The 15,137-nt window shown below is 37.8% G+C and overlaps 1 protein-coding gene across 2 annotated transcripts in view; it reads right to left on the bottom strand.

The window, feature by feature from the left end:
- The window catches only part of CCNY (cyclin Y), a 115,930-nt gene that overhangs the window by 36,277 nt on the left and 64,516 nt on the right, over positions 1–15,137 (bottom strand). Inside the window, exons 2-3 of one of the 2 annotated variants that reach the window (XM_056485524.1) lie at positions 8,277–8,351; positions 2,634–2,668 (exon numbers count right to left, since the gene is read on the bottom strand). In XM_056485524.1, coding sequence (XP_056341499.1) covers positions 2,634–2,668; positions 8,277–8,351 — 110 coding nt within the window. Of the gene's footprint in view, positions 1–2,633; positions 2,669–8,276; positions 8,352–15,137 lie in introns of those variants that run through there. The other variant, XM_056485525.1, reaches the window with a different exon arrangement.

Raw genomic sequence — 15,137 nt, 5'->3', positions numbered from 1 at the left:
AAAGCAAGCAAGAAAGGAAAAGAACAGTGATGTGATCATGCTAAGAAAGTGCATTTTTAAATGAGGAAGAATTAATATTAATTTTTTTCATAAGTAATATTTCAAAACTGCATTTGTATAAATTAATATCTTCATCTGTTACTACACAAAACTTGGCAAGCATGTAAAAAAGAAGCACAGTTTTTATTGACATTTCCCTTTCTAACCAGCCCCCCATATTACTTGGGAGAAATTCAATTCTGACTGCAAAATAACCAGTTATGCAGATACTACACAAAAAGATTAAAATATTTTGTTGTTCATCTTATTTATCACAAAAGGAGAATAAACATGAAAAACAACAACAACAAAGATGACATAATGAAAAAACCACAAAAGAAAAAGTGCTGCATTATGGTGAGGAGTTCTTTTAAAAAAGGGCGAAATAACAAAACAGAATTTATGATCTCTGGAATGTTTCCTTCAGAGCAGATGTGGGGACATAGCACTTCACATCAACAGGGAAACAGATGAGTAGCAATAGCTCCTGGTAGCACACAGTGAGAGAAAGTGGAAAAGAACTGATTGATCAATAGGGTATATCATAAACCATTGTACCATGCAAACAAAACCTATCATTTGTCACATACAACTGTTAAATCTAACAAATTCCTTAAATTTCTTCCAACAAGGTGGTCTAGGAAAACCAGGATGGTTCCCTGTAGCCTGAAAACCTAAACACAGTTTCCAGTTACAAGCCACAGCTACTCCTTCAAAAATGATCACCAGTTTGTGTATCAGGTTTAGCACACCGAAGATTTAGGAGGTGCTGAATGAATACTCACAGGTGTGCTGAAGGAATAACTTAAATATTAACGGACAGTTTAAAAATAGAGTTTATCTATGATTATTGCCTAAAAAAACTTAGTTCATCTGTAAAGATACAGACATGGTAAGGACTTTAACTTCATAAAGGTTATTTTTGGCTTTGTAATTCAGAAGTACTTTCTAAGTACAAAGAAGTCAGACTTAAGGTAGCAGTAAACCACTGAGGGAAGTTTACACAACTGCAGCCTCAGCCAGGGCTTTGAATGGTACTTGGGGGATAAAAAACAAAACAAATTAAGAAGAGGTACAGCACTTGGCACATCAACTGCATATGCACTGAGCTCCCAACAACACATCTCCCCAGTGATATGACCTTCCCTTTTCTGCAATATGCCCAGCCTAACCTATAAACACTTTATACCAGGGTTTGCAATAATGTGCTTCCAGCAGCATCTGTAATAGTCACCTTTGTTAATCTACTGGAGAATCAGAACCCACAACACAATTTTTACATATGAAATGGTCAGTACTGAGTGCACATTGTTAGGTTTATAGGAACCCAGTACACTGGCTTTCCAAGTAATTTCATAACAAGATGATTGCTCTGCAAACTACCCTCACATGCACTCTAAGCAATAGGAATGGTTTACAGAGCAATAGAAGATGAGGACCAAGAACATCTGTTAACCTAGCAATGGTAACTTTAAGGGTTTTGTAAACCTCACAGTATCTCATGAGTTCTCAGAATCTTAACTCCTGGGAAACTGAAAATCTCAGCTTGGTTTGGAAGCCATGCAGTAGTTTTAGGAATACTCCACACCAACCAGCTCTATTAACAAATGAAGCAGTCCTGCCCTCTCACCCCACACATGAGTTCATTCCTGCCCTTGTGGCTCCCTCCCTTCCTGCAGATGCAAGCCCTGGAGTTAATCACAGGAGTTCTTAGGCAAATCCACCTGCATTTGTGCTCCAATCCAGTTTATCTGGAGCTAGGCAACTGCTCACCTCAGCACAAAGAAGTGGGTATAAACCACATCTGTTTCAGCAGCTGTAGTGTCATAAAAATGAAATGTCAGTTTATATTTCCAGATAGAGAAAAACTTGAGAGCTTCTCCCCATTCACCTTTAAAGGCAAATAGCAAAATAGCATTTGGTAGACAATTAGTTCTTTCCCTTCTCAATTTTACTGAGCCATAACTCCACATATTTCAACACAAGGCTTCACATACTTGGAACCACACTGGTTCCAGGTGCTTCAGCAGTGCATACAATGCCAATTGAGGTGAAGAGCCTGGTCCTGTACCCAAAGCAGGCTACAGGGTATTTGCTCTCAGCTTCAATGAGAATTTGATTCAAACAGAACTCAATTGAAAAATGCCCAGGGTACATAAACATACCAAACCCCCATCTTCGTACTCAGCACGTAGCACGTGTCAATCCACATTTACCTTGCATCAACACTTCAGAACAACTGTGCAAATATCCAATGCTGTAGCTCCCTGCCAATGCAAACTTGCATACAAATGTAACCTAAAATTTCAAGAGTTTCTGTAGTAATTTTAAAAATCATACCAATGTGTGCAGCTCATTTTCCCAGACACCAGTTACCTACATACACTGCTTGTGATCACAACACTGTCTTCAAACCAACAGACTCGTTTCACTGTCTCAGTAGTCAAGGCCTATACTTCAGGATCCTGATGCAGAACAGACATGTGAAGCATCAGCACCCTCTCAGCAATGTGGACATCATGTGTGATAACTCTCATTTACTGTATAATATAGACAACAAGGAGAAAGCTGCATAGGGAGGCATTTTCACTTACGTGGTTTATATAGAGACTCTTGCGTTTTTCTCTCACTGCAAAAACACAAAATATGATAGAAATATTACATGACTATTTTTCCCGATTAAGCTTCTTATACACCATTTATAATAAAAAGAACAGGACACTATCTATGTGCAACATTATAATTGCTTTTGCACTAACCAAGTATATTTATACAGCAAACACAGAAGGAACATATATCCGTATGCATAAAGGCATTTATGCTCACTAGTGTGGTGATGGGTTAAAATTCTCATCCATTTGGGTACTTCACCAGCTGCTGGTCCACATGGCAAGCTAATATGCAGTAAGCTGCAGTCCAAGGTAGCAGTGGCTTGGCCATTCTTCCCCAGCTCTCTGAGTACTCCTGAGCCACCAGTGCCTTCGTGCAAGGTACCTTGCTGCAGGTACCACTGTGCAGGTATGAAAGCACCTAAACAGCTACACCATGGAGTTAGCAAATTCTCATCACAGCTTACTGTGCACTAACTTCCACAGAGGAGCATTGAAACCATATGGGTTACATCACTGCCTTCTATAATTATCAGGCACAAGCCTGAAACTATTACTCATGTTGGATGTAACAATGAAAATATATTTTGCTGGTGAGTATGAACCAGTCACCACAAGCAATGATTGCAAAGTCAAAGCCACAATTAGCCAAAACAGTCAGAAAGTAAATAGCAACAAAAATGGAGATAGATGTACAAAGTCTTAATTGTCAGGCAAATGCTCATTACAGCTGATTAAATATACTCTATTTCATTTTTTTAAAGCACTTCCCCAATTAACTCACCCCACAGAGAGCCTGCAGAGCTCTGTTCCACTGAAAATACCACAGAATTTAGGATACAACTCTGGAGGCAACTAACACATAAATCAAACTGCACGATTTAAATAATAATGGTTTCATGCTGTAGGTGATTAAATGCACTTTGGTGCATCATGTTTTGAAAGCTATGCAACCCAATGCACTTAGCAAAATAAGAGTGTTCACAATGGTGGGATAGCCTGTCCATTCCCTGTTGGATGAGAAGCCATTATTTGTGATTTATTATAAGCAAGCAATCTCACAAAAACAAGGCTGTATGTGTGAACACTGTGAAATAATTGTGTTTAATGCAGACATAAAATGAAAATTAAAAAAAAAAAATAAGAAAAAACTTTGAAAAATCCTTACATAATTTTCCTCCCAGGGAGCAGAAAGGAGAATCACACATGACAGATGTTAGCCATGTCACTTAGAATATGCTCAGATCCACAATTATGGACATTGCATAAGAAACAGAATTAAACAGGAACGGCTGAAAAATTCTGATGATCTAGTAAATCATTAAACTGCTTGAAATCCTGCTAAAACACTGCACTACACTTAAGTTCCACACACTGCATTTATCACCAGCAAAACACATAAGACATCTACAGGGGAACAACAAAATTATGGTAGATACTTCTAAGAACAGCCTAAGTATTTGTCTAGTATCACATATTGCACTGTACAGGCAGTAAACAATTCTGATAAGTACTACATTAGGTTTGCATACAGCTTAATTCAAAGTTAGCATCTATTAACTGTGAAATTTTGAACAGTTAAGTATTTAACAGTTTTAATCACAAATAATTATATCACATTCGAAGTTCTTCAAATCCTACAGACAGTCTGCACATATACTCCAAATTCCATTTTATTGACCTTTATTCCCCTTAGTTTTTTTCTTTTGTATTTGTATACCTTATTCAATTCCCCATGAAAGTACAATCCTCTACTATCCAAAGCAAGAACATCACTCACAGCTCAATCCCACTTGCTATTTCCAGTCTCCAGAAGAATATGTTAATGTATTTATACACATCCCTTCCTTCTGCCTGCTCGAGCAATTCTTGTGCACATCTCTGGGAAAGGAGGTCAGCATGCTGCTTGCAATCTCCCCATATAACAGAAATTCAGTAATTCAGTCAGCCTTCCCTCTCAGGTGAGGCACTACAAGAAGGCAGCTGCTCCTTTCCGTTCTTCTGGCTCCCTGCCATAGTGTAAGGCTCAACCCTCTGCAGAACACATGCCACTGGGCAGTCAGGCAGAGCAGAAACCCATTCTGACCCAACCATTCTCTTTTGTAATCACAGCCCCCACTTTAAACAAGGGGAAGCCAAATATTGCACAAGGCAAAATCACTGTAAAGAGGTAATTCCATCACTTGTCTTCAGTCAATTATGCTGCTCACACAACTTAGTATGGTCTGCAGCAAGGCAGACCATTGTGTTAGAATAAACCAGCATTGTGCAGAATAAACTCCTAACTGCAACTCCAGGATTTTGGGTTTCAGGTATGGAGTTTTGATGATGTGAAGCTGAATAGACTTGGAGTCAGTTTAAACAATTAAACTTCTACTCTTTTTTTAAACAATATAAAACTTCAAAGTTTTAATGGAACTCTTCAAGTGGAGCCTGAGGTGCTGCCAAATTGTCTCAGTTTTCCTCATTCTACAGTGTATGACCTGTTCCTATTGCTGCAGGCACTTTCAACTGTTATTGCTGAGCTTTTGCAATAGGAGGAAAGTATTCTGAAATTAAAAGGGAGTGAGGAAATACACACAGAGGCACCTGTGTGTATATGCATGTATATATGTATTTTTCATTGAGCTGTAATAAAAATGTTCACTGGGCTATTTCTAAAGACTTATTTTAAGGCTTATCATATCAGGATTGAACACAAATTCCTTGAGGATTACAACTATAAGAACATCTTGCATTTTGGCAGATGGAATTACCAGCACTGTTGGTAACTCACCTATTTTGTTTTAAATGAGAAGACTGGTCCCAGTTAACATTAAAGACTAAAAGCAGCTTACTCTACTTCTATCTGCCTATTTAAACACAATTTAAAAATCTTTTCTGTCTGAAGCCCACTGTTGCACTAAAGCCCAGTCTAAGCTGGAACACACTGACAGGAAACACCACTACCAGCACCCTAGAGGAGCAAACATTGCCTTCTTGCTACCATAAAGGAAAGGCAGTTACATTGTTGGAGTGCTGTTTGGAAACCCTGTGTTAATCACAGCCACACACTAAATAGTGCATGGGTTTCCAGTCACCCACAGCTCACTGGCTAAGCTCAGCAAACAAGGGAGAACTTGCATAAAGCATTAATGGAAGTTAAAAACATAACAGGCAATATCCTGTACCAGCTCCCTAAATTGGAAGAATTCCACCCATACGATTCAGCACCTAGAAAACTCCCAAAAGAGATGGAAACGTTTAGAAAAGTTCCTCTAGCTAGGATTCAAATTAATATTCATCATGACTTTAAATTTTCTACAGATTAATTGAATGCTCAGGTAATTAAGGATTCATTCAGACTTCTGACTAAGAGGGGCAGGGTAATTTAGATGCTTAGCATGGCATCCAGGCTTCACAGAACAACAGCAATTAGAGACCACCTAATAAACCGAGATGCCACATCCTGTCTCATTTTATTTGTTGCTCTTTGCTCACATGTTGATCACAAGCAAGTCAAGCACAGCTCCTATGCCAAGAGAATGCTATAAGGCTACCAGTGAGGATCAAAGAGCACAGGGCTACTAGAAAGCCAAACAAGTCTGAAGGTAACACTGCCAAGTCACTCTAGCACCTAGTGATGGACTTGGCCATTTCCCACTGCAAAACCATGAGATGTATGCTCACAGCCAGAGCCAGATCCTGGATGAAACCCTGAATCCTGATGCCACTCGACTCTCTGTGTATTGTATTGTGTATTTTAAATGTCCACAGGTCTTATCTAGAGAAATATTTTCACTTACAGTCAACAGGAAGGATTACCAACCCAATGCTATTCAAGCAATGGAGCAGTTATCTGCCCAAGTTAGGTGTTTTCAACACAGCCAGCTCAGCTCTCCTCTTCTACATCACCTGAAGAAGTCTTGGGGGTCCCCTAGATTCCACATCAACCTGATTTGTTGGTTTATAACCCTACATGCCCTAAAAAAAATCCCTCTATTTTCCTCTTAACAAACACTTCAATGAATTTTGGTTAGGCAAAATCCCTGAACAGTGTGGTAACTCCTACAGCTTGCTTGGTTCAACAAGAGGCCCAAAGTACAGCCAAGCAAAATGCTTAGTACTGGGAGCAGTCCCTTCTTGGCAATACATCAGTAGATAAATGTTTGCAGAATCTTTTTATTTTTGTACAAACAAAATAGCCTTTGTATTTTTTCCAGTGTATCAAAGGACAGCTGAACAGATATTACACTCCCATTGATAACACTTCTGTAACATTGCACTAAATTAATTGTTCTTACTCAAAAATATGTTCTTCACATTACTTAAACTAGAACAAAGCTTCATAGACCAACTCTAGCATGGGTATAAAGATTTTTATAAAATGCTTTAAATCAATTCCATATTGCAATAAATTAACCACTTTTATAACAAGTAAGAATAATCATCCAGTCTGGTCAAAATTTTAGTTGTTGAACTTGGGTCTATTTTGTCCTTTCTTTCAACAAGCTGTAACAAGAAACAAGTAGCATCCATATAGGATTAGACAGTTTCAAAACACAGCAAATTCACTATAAAATAGACATCAATCTTCATAATACAACTATGGAAACATTATCATATTCATTTTCCAGACTACCAATCCAAGTTAGTATGGTAAATGGCATCCAAACCCATATAATGAGGCATTGACAGAACCAGGGATGAATTCAGAAGGACAATTTCAAGGTCAAAGGAGGTACTCACACAATCAACTCTTCAATTAGGGCCTAAATGTATATCCTCTTTATTCTAGTCATGCTCAAAAACTAGCAAAAAATATACAGTAAGTGAAAACATTATTTTTCAAGTGATGTGTTTGACACTGCAATTTACTATGTAAATCAAAAGCAGCATTTATAGGCAGCAGAAAGGAGGACAAAGAATTCTTACTGAACAGTCAGAATTACAATGCAGGAACTCCTTTGAAAGTCCTGCTAGAAAAGAATGTGTTTTGTATGCATTATTCATTTATTTCTAAATCAACATGTCATACATGTCCAACAGGGAACAAAAGAGCCAGAGTAAATGGCTTCTATTCTACTAACTATATCAGGAGGTTTGTTTAATCAATGTCAATTTTAGAAATCATTTTGTCTATGTATTAAAAAAAAACAACTAAACTCCAGACAAACATGATTATATCAAATCCATAATGAGAGGAGAATAATAGGGAATGTTTGGGTAGGATGGAAGTTATTTTGTTAATAAAAACTAGTACTGAACTCATTTACAGCATCATCTATATCAGAGAAACCCTGGAATGTCTTTTTAGCTAATATAAACTGGCATTTTCTAAAAAAATACTTTCTATGCATTTTCCAGAAGCCTAATGTTCAGAGTTTAAAACAAAATTAAGAAACAGTTACACAAAACTTCCAGATTAATAGAAAATAGTTTTTAAATATAATAATATTAAGCTTCATCCATATTTGTCCTACTGATCTGACAAGACAATTAGCTCAAGTTGTGACTACTTAAAATTCTAACATGATGCCTCTAAATGCCCTTTTTGGGGGAGAGGGGGCAATTACATATTAAAGGACTATCACATGCATTCTAACAAAGGGTTTAGAAATAAATACTGTAATAAATTCAGTAACCTACCATCTGTTTGTGATTTACTGAGAAATATTGTACTGGCCCGTGGATGATCTGATGGGTTGAATTCCATGTTCAAATCTGGAAAGAAAGAACAGCACAAAAACCATGTATGATTATTCAATGGCAGACACAGATTTTATCATTCTTTTTAAAAACACCAAGTTTACATACTTAAGTAGCTACTGTAAAACAGAATCCATCTTGAGGCCCACTTTTTTATCCTTCTTTGCACAAGTGGTTCTTTTTGGCATGCAAATCATTTGCATCAACAGAGCTTTGGGATTAAGACTTCAGTTCTAAGGGCTGCTTTTGGATTAAAACAGATAAAGCAGCTTGAGAAGCTGGTACACAAGAAGTCAGGAATTTCCCATTTACTATCACTTTCTTCCCACCATGCCCCAAAGCCACAGCTTGGCACAGGAACATAGCTTGTTATATGTAATTATTGAAGAATCAAGTGTTACAAACAAATGCACAACTTTCTATAGATAGACAGGTTTCCAAAATTAGACATGATTAAAAGTAGTTATTGCAACTGAATGTAAACAAGTAAAATCGAGGCCAGAGTGTTTTATATGTCAAGATTAGAAAAATCTTGCACTTTCACAGTTTAACACTCTTTGCAGTAATAACCTTAAAAAAGGAAATAAAAAACTCCACAACTACAAAAAAAAAAAAAAAAAATCCCAAAAAACCCCAAAAACCCAAACCAGTCCTAAAAGCTATTTACTAGTTACAAATTCAAATCTATCATACTTTATACAAACTTCTATGAATGATTTTCCAAGGTTAAAATCTACTGAATTTATTTTTTCCCAAATTCCATTCCACTACCAAATCTGCTAAAACTTATAGGCCTGTATCCACTGGAAAACATGCTACTAAAATAGTACATAATTTTTTAGCATTTTCTTGCTCTCCCAGTGTGGCTTCCTCAACCTTAGTTCTCTTACATTCTCTCTGTCTCCAAATGCACATTCTCTTGCATTTTAAGCAGGCATTTATGAGACTACATAGGAGCACTGATACTTTTATCTTCTGTGGTTATCCCAGTTTCTACAATTCTCTCATTCCACTTTCACATCCTTGTGAAAGCTCAGTAAAACTGGAAGTTAAGCCCCAGATCTTAGGAAAACAAAGTCTTTTTGCCCCAGAGTCAAATTCTTCTGTCTACAGCTTCCCCTGCTCCTTCAGCATCCACGCCCATGCTCCACTCTCCTTGCCCTTTTATTTAATAATTTACTAGGTTTTCCACTTCCCTGCATTTTTCTCCTCACCACACACCTCTTTACAAATGTACTTTCTGTTTGGATTTTTTCCTTTTATGCTCTCTTGGTTTCCTTTTCACCTCCCTGCATTCTGTAGCCATGAGATGAGCAGCCTGACATGCTGCTGGAAACCCAGGCACAACTTGATCTTCTTGCTACAGGGAAGAACCAAGAAATGAAGAAGTGCAACTTCTCAGTTGCAAATGGTCTTCTTATTACTATCATCATTAACAGCAATGCCACAAAAGAAAGGCAATCTAGGGTTTTCAAGGGAAGACTATCTTGGTTGTCCCAGAAATCACAGATAAGTTTGGAGAAGATTCTAAGAGTGCCACCTTATGCTGGGAGTTCTGACTTCAAGGGACTGAACTAGAATGTTTTCATGTTACTCTATGCATCTTATTTAGACAACTAGAAGAAAAAAATAATCACCCATTGAGATAGACAATGTTTTCCATTTCAATATGGTTTTTCTGTTAAGCTGAATTCAAGATGCTTTTCCTTACGTGAAGAGTAATCAGCATTCAAAAATGCAAAATACATTATCTTTTGTCAACCTCTTCCTCTTTTATTAGCACAATACACCACTAGAAAAAAAAAAAAAGCCTTTTCTTTTTTAAAACACTACAGATTTTTTACATGCAAACATTTCAAAGTACAGCAGTGCAAATTCAGTCAATAAAATAGGATCAGGAACACAACACTGAATCCAGCTTGCAAAATACAGAAAACCAGAAAAGCACTTCTCTCCTTCAAGCGTAGAAAATTAGCTGTTTGAGAAATAATAACAACCTGGTACAGGCTCACAGTTTGTTTGCAGGGCTGAAAAGAAAGGAAAACCAATTGCCACATCTTACAGTCAAGTCCCATCTGTCCCATCTCCCAAAGATGCTTGTGTTACAAGGTGCTATTTTGCAGAAGCAGTAAACTAACAAAAAAAAAAAAAAAAAAAAAAAAAAAAAAAAAAAAAGCATGAACTACCAAAAAGCATTGGTTCTCAGATAAACTGTTATTCTTCTTCTGACAGGAGCTGAAGAAAGCCAGCAAAACCCATCTCAGCAGCTGCAGAGAAGAGTCCAGGGATTTTTAATTATCTTGGCAGAGCCAACAGTCCAAGCCAGGGAGCAAGTGTGGCTCCTTCCCACCACTGAACCCTCCAGAGCAGCACACATCCTCCTCTCTCACATCCTCCCCAGCAACAGGCACGACCAAACACATCCATCTGTCCTTCTCAAACTGCCTGCACAGAACTCAGAGGAGGAGAATATGGGTATGGGGAAAGGCAAAGCCTGTTTTACCCAGCTCAGTGTGGCCAGAAGGGGACAGGGGCTGCTGAGAGGGGCTGGCTCCACCCAGCTGGCTCTGGTGGTTCTTGGATGTCTTAATTCACTGTACAACTTTAAAGCAAATGTCTTTTTGAATATGGCAACAAATCCTGACAGATCTGTCACTACAAAACACGTTACAGAAGAAAGAGATCAAATGATACACAAATATCTAAAGCTAGTAACTCATCACCAAAGAGCATTATCACAAAAAGGTTAACTCCATCCTAAAGAAAATAGTATATTCATACTGCTTTTGTGTTATTACTAGTTCTTTTTAGAATTTGAAAAGTACCATGAAAGCCAGCCACAACAGGAAAGGTTTACCCATTTTGTTTTGAAACAAAGATAAAAAGAGATTTAAACTCATACAAGCAACAGTCTATTATTCAAAAGAGAAGAAAATGAGAGCCAGAATTTTAAGTCTCAAAATCTGCACAAAAATGTTCTCCATTACCAAGTCCACTCTGCAACTCATCACAGTCTTCAAATGAAAGAATAACAGTGGGTATTTCTTCCAACAGTTATCCAGGACTCCAAAATAGAAAAAGCCATGGTCTCATATAGTCCAAAGTAGACAGTCCAAATCTTTCACTGTAGCTTCTTTTCTGTTAAATAGAATTGGAATATTTTTCTATATTTTTTCCTATTTCAAAGATCAAGTTTGTTTTGGTTTGTTTTTTTTTTTTTTTTTTTTTTTTGTTTTGTTTTTTTCGTTACTAAAGAACTGTTAAATTATGCAAAATTTAATCCTGTAAACACCTCAACAGTCTGGTACCCCATGAAAATTTCAGGGCTTTTGTCTTCTAAAGATTAGGAACTAAAGGTTTGTGTCTATAAATACATGTACACATGCACAAATCTATACCTATAGATTGACTGATAGCTGCATATATAAATGAAACCTAATTTTTGGTTAGCCAAGGCTAAGTCAGACACATGCACTTCAAATAAGAGATCACATGTCTAACAGAATTCACACAATTTTGGAGGATTTGGACAAGAACAGTAATAAATACACACAAATATATTTAATATTGCATTCTCTTATTTGCATAGCAGCAGCCAAATTAACAGTTATCATAATGGCCATTTTGATGAATCACATCAAAATAAAATTGTACTCTGAGAAAAAAAAAGAGTAGATTGTGCATATAACTTAATTAGGTACATAACTGTGCTGAAGTTAAAGATAACCACCAGAAGACCCCACCCAACAAGATTCACCCTTGTGTACACTATGAGAAACTTATTTCCTAGAGCTACAGCAGCTGCATTCAAATATGGCCATAAAAAGAAGCGAACTGTGAAACAGTTTGGCTTCAGACTTGGGCTAAAGCCCAGACAAGATTTTAAATCTCAAAACAAGATCTTAAAAAGCATTACTGAGACTAAAAAAACAGTTGAACATAGCCTCAGTCTGCACTTTTTAAAGAGCAAAGAGTAAGAATAAAGTTTAGATGAGAGTAGAGGTGAGCTCCAAGAGTGACAGACTGCTGAAAATGCTTTCAATTGAGAGTCTTGATACTACAGCTGAAGAAAAAGGAAAACTAGGAGGTGTCTGTTTTTTACATACAACCTGTAAGTTGAATGCACTCTCTCATCTTCCACACAATATATAAAAACAGTGGAAAATGAAAGCAGAAAGAAAGATCTTAGTTATGACTTTGAATGATAAAAGAGGGAGGACAATTAGGCAGTGAAGCTCCACACCCAAGGAACATGCACTCAACTTATCTTGGTGTTTTCCTTTTTGAGAAGATTGCTTCAGCCAAACATCTTTAGGCTTTAGTCCAGCATGACTATTTGGGTTCAATTTAAGAATAACTTATGCAAGTTACTTGCTTATGATTCATATGCAGGTCAGATCAGATAATCCCAGAGGCCTCAAGCCCAAGGTCTATAAAATCTTCGGAAATAGGAATATTTAAATTATTAAGCACAAAAGCTCAGCAAATCCCAGTGGCACATCTGTAAACTTTCTAAAACTGCACCAAGCTCTGCTGCAATTCTTCAGAAAGAGGTACATTTTCAAACTTGTGGTTAGACTACATTATGCAAGATAAAAACAGTAAAGGATGAGACTAAATCTTTCGTGGCAAAACTTTAACAAAAAAACCCAATTGCTTCTTCAGCTCATGAGTCTTACTGTGATAGGAGAGGGCATGACAAGAGAATGAAGGATGGGTGCTGTAGCAACTAACTTCTGAGCAATAGACATCAAAGCTTCTGCATGACACAAACAGGAAAAACCAACACAGTTGCTGCTTTTCTAGCAGTGCACGTGGGCTGCAGCAGGGAGCAGGTCTGAAAATGTGTTTATTCTGTTAGAAAAATGAGATGTTATTTCCTTCCTTTTGAACAATGAAAGTCAGGTAAGTTTGCACCACCAAAGCTCTGATGTTGATTTGATAACAGAACAAAGTCTAAACTGAGTAAACCACTGGTTTTATTCTCCCTCAATTCTGACATAACCTGGTGAAATTCTCTCCTTCCTTCCCTTTGTCCCTGGGACCACAAGCTATCACTGGCACTGCACAGCCACCATTATAATTTAGGAAATAGACAGTGTCCCATATTAATGACTTATCATATTCTTCAAGATTAAATTAATCCACGTTTCTTCATCCTGTAAGATTACTTTTTTTAAATTATTGAAAGGGACTTGAGTTAAGAACAGACCTGTCCAAGGCATGCAGCAGAGGAAACTGAGCTGACCAGACACTACACAAATTACTTTACTTCTTTGCCATCTTTTCTCCACCCACAGAGTGAATGCCTGTAGTGGGTGAAAAACAACAAAAACCCCACAAAGGTTCTCATTGAGCAATTACAAGAATGCAAGCCATGAGTAATACCCAAGCCCTGCACACTTCCAGGAAGCGTGTCAAAATGGAAGAGAAAACAATCACCACCAGAGCAAAGGGAAAGGGAAGCACAGGTGACCTGAGCTAAGGGGATGCTGTTCATCATAAGGAGATGTCAAAGGCAGGGCTTTCCACATGTCCTGACACAAGTGGGAACCAGCACAGCTGGGACTCCCCAGCCCATGCCACCTCTGTGCCCCAGCAGCATCTGAGGTGCAATTTGTCCAACTGGAAGAAAGAGTGAACTTGTTGCTCCTGCTCTCACTGTACCAGCCCATAGGAATGAGCTGATGTCATCTGTGGGAAGAGAAACAGAAACAGTATTCTGCAGGCACAGACAAGGAGATAAGCTTCCCCAACCCTGAACCTAGAAAACACTGCCAAAATAAATTCCAAAATTCTCATTATACCTTATGCCCTTCTGCTTCTTAGTCTGGTGAGCTGCTCCCCTCTATTAATAGCAATTAGCCACGAGTACAGTAATGAAAATACTTCCTTAAAAAATATTATGTTATTAGCATTCCCTAAGGAGTTGGTAAAAGGACACCTCAGCTAAGAGGATCTCCCTCATCTGTCTCTAGTTGAAGCTAAAAACAAAGGCTAAAACAGAACAGAGAGAAAAGTAGAAAAGGGCTCTCACCATTATTATCCATTTTCTTAGATTTTATTTTAAAGCACTATAATTTATGCAAAATAGGCATGATACAACCTTATAACTGGAAAGCCCTATGACTAAATCTAGCAGTAAAGTTTCCATTTGAGATTTCTGTACATCAATGTCTCCAAAACGTGGGATGCATCAAACACTGGGACTAAAATAATTCACTGGAATAAATAAATAAAGCACTGGGGTGCTTTCTGTTCAGTTTTAAAAACTTTGAAGCCAAAACAAGACTGAATGCATAGACTGATTTCACTGGCTAGTAACAGTAACTGCACCTGCTTTTACACTAAAACTTCCAAGATGTGAGATCCATGACTAGAAGTTTCAGCTCATGGAATTCAAACACCACACAATCACAGCATAAAGATTTACCCATATCAGACCACAAGATCTAGCTGTAACCTTTTACAGCACTTCAAGCCCAATCTAAGCAGCAACTAACCTACCACAAACAAAAATGCCTCTCAGCTGCATGCAGTATTCTTGCAAGAACAAATGTTTGTGATCGTGTTCCAGTACACTTTAACACGGATTATTAAAAGAAAAGAAAGTTGGAAATTGGAAGGCTTTCAAGAGCCAATTGGCTGGAAGGGTAAACTCCTTCAGGTTTGGCTAGGCTGCTGGAAAAACTTGGATGTGATCTTTGCTACCCTGGAGCTATGGCATTCTCTGCCTACCATTCCAAGCAAACGACAGGCATGACATTTCTCAGCAAGTTCCAATTACATGGTGACTCTGTT

This window comes from Oenanthe melanoleuca, chromosome 2 (genome assembly GCF_029582105.1).
Source record: "Oenanthe melanoleuca isolate GR-GAL-2019-014 chromosome 2, OMel1.0, whole genome shotgun sequence".
Classification (NCBI taxonomy): domain Eukaryota; kingdom Metazoa; phylum Chordata; class Aves; order Passeriformes; family Muscicapidae; genus Oenanthe; species Oenanthe melanoleuca.
Note: the sequence above shows the minus strand (reverse complement) of the source record. Positions and strands in the feature narration are given on the sequence as shown.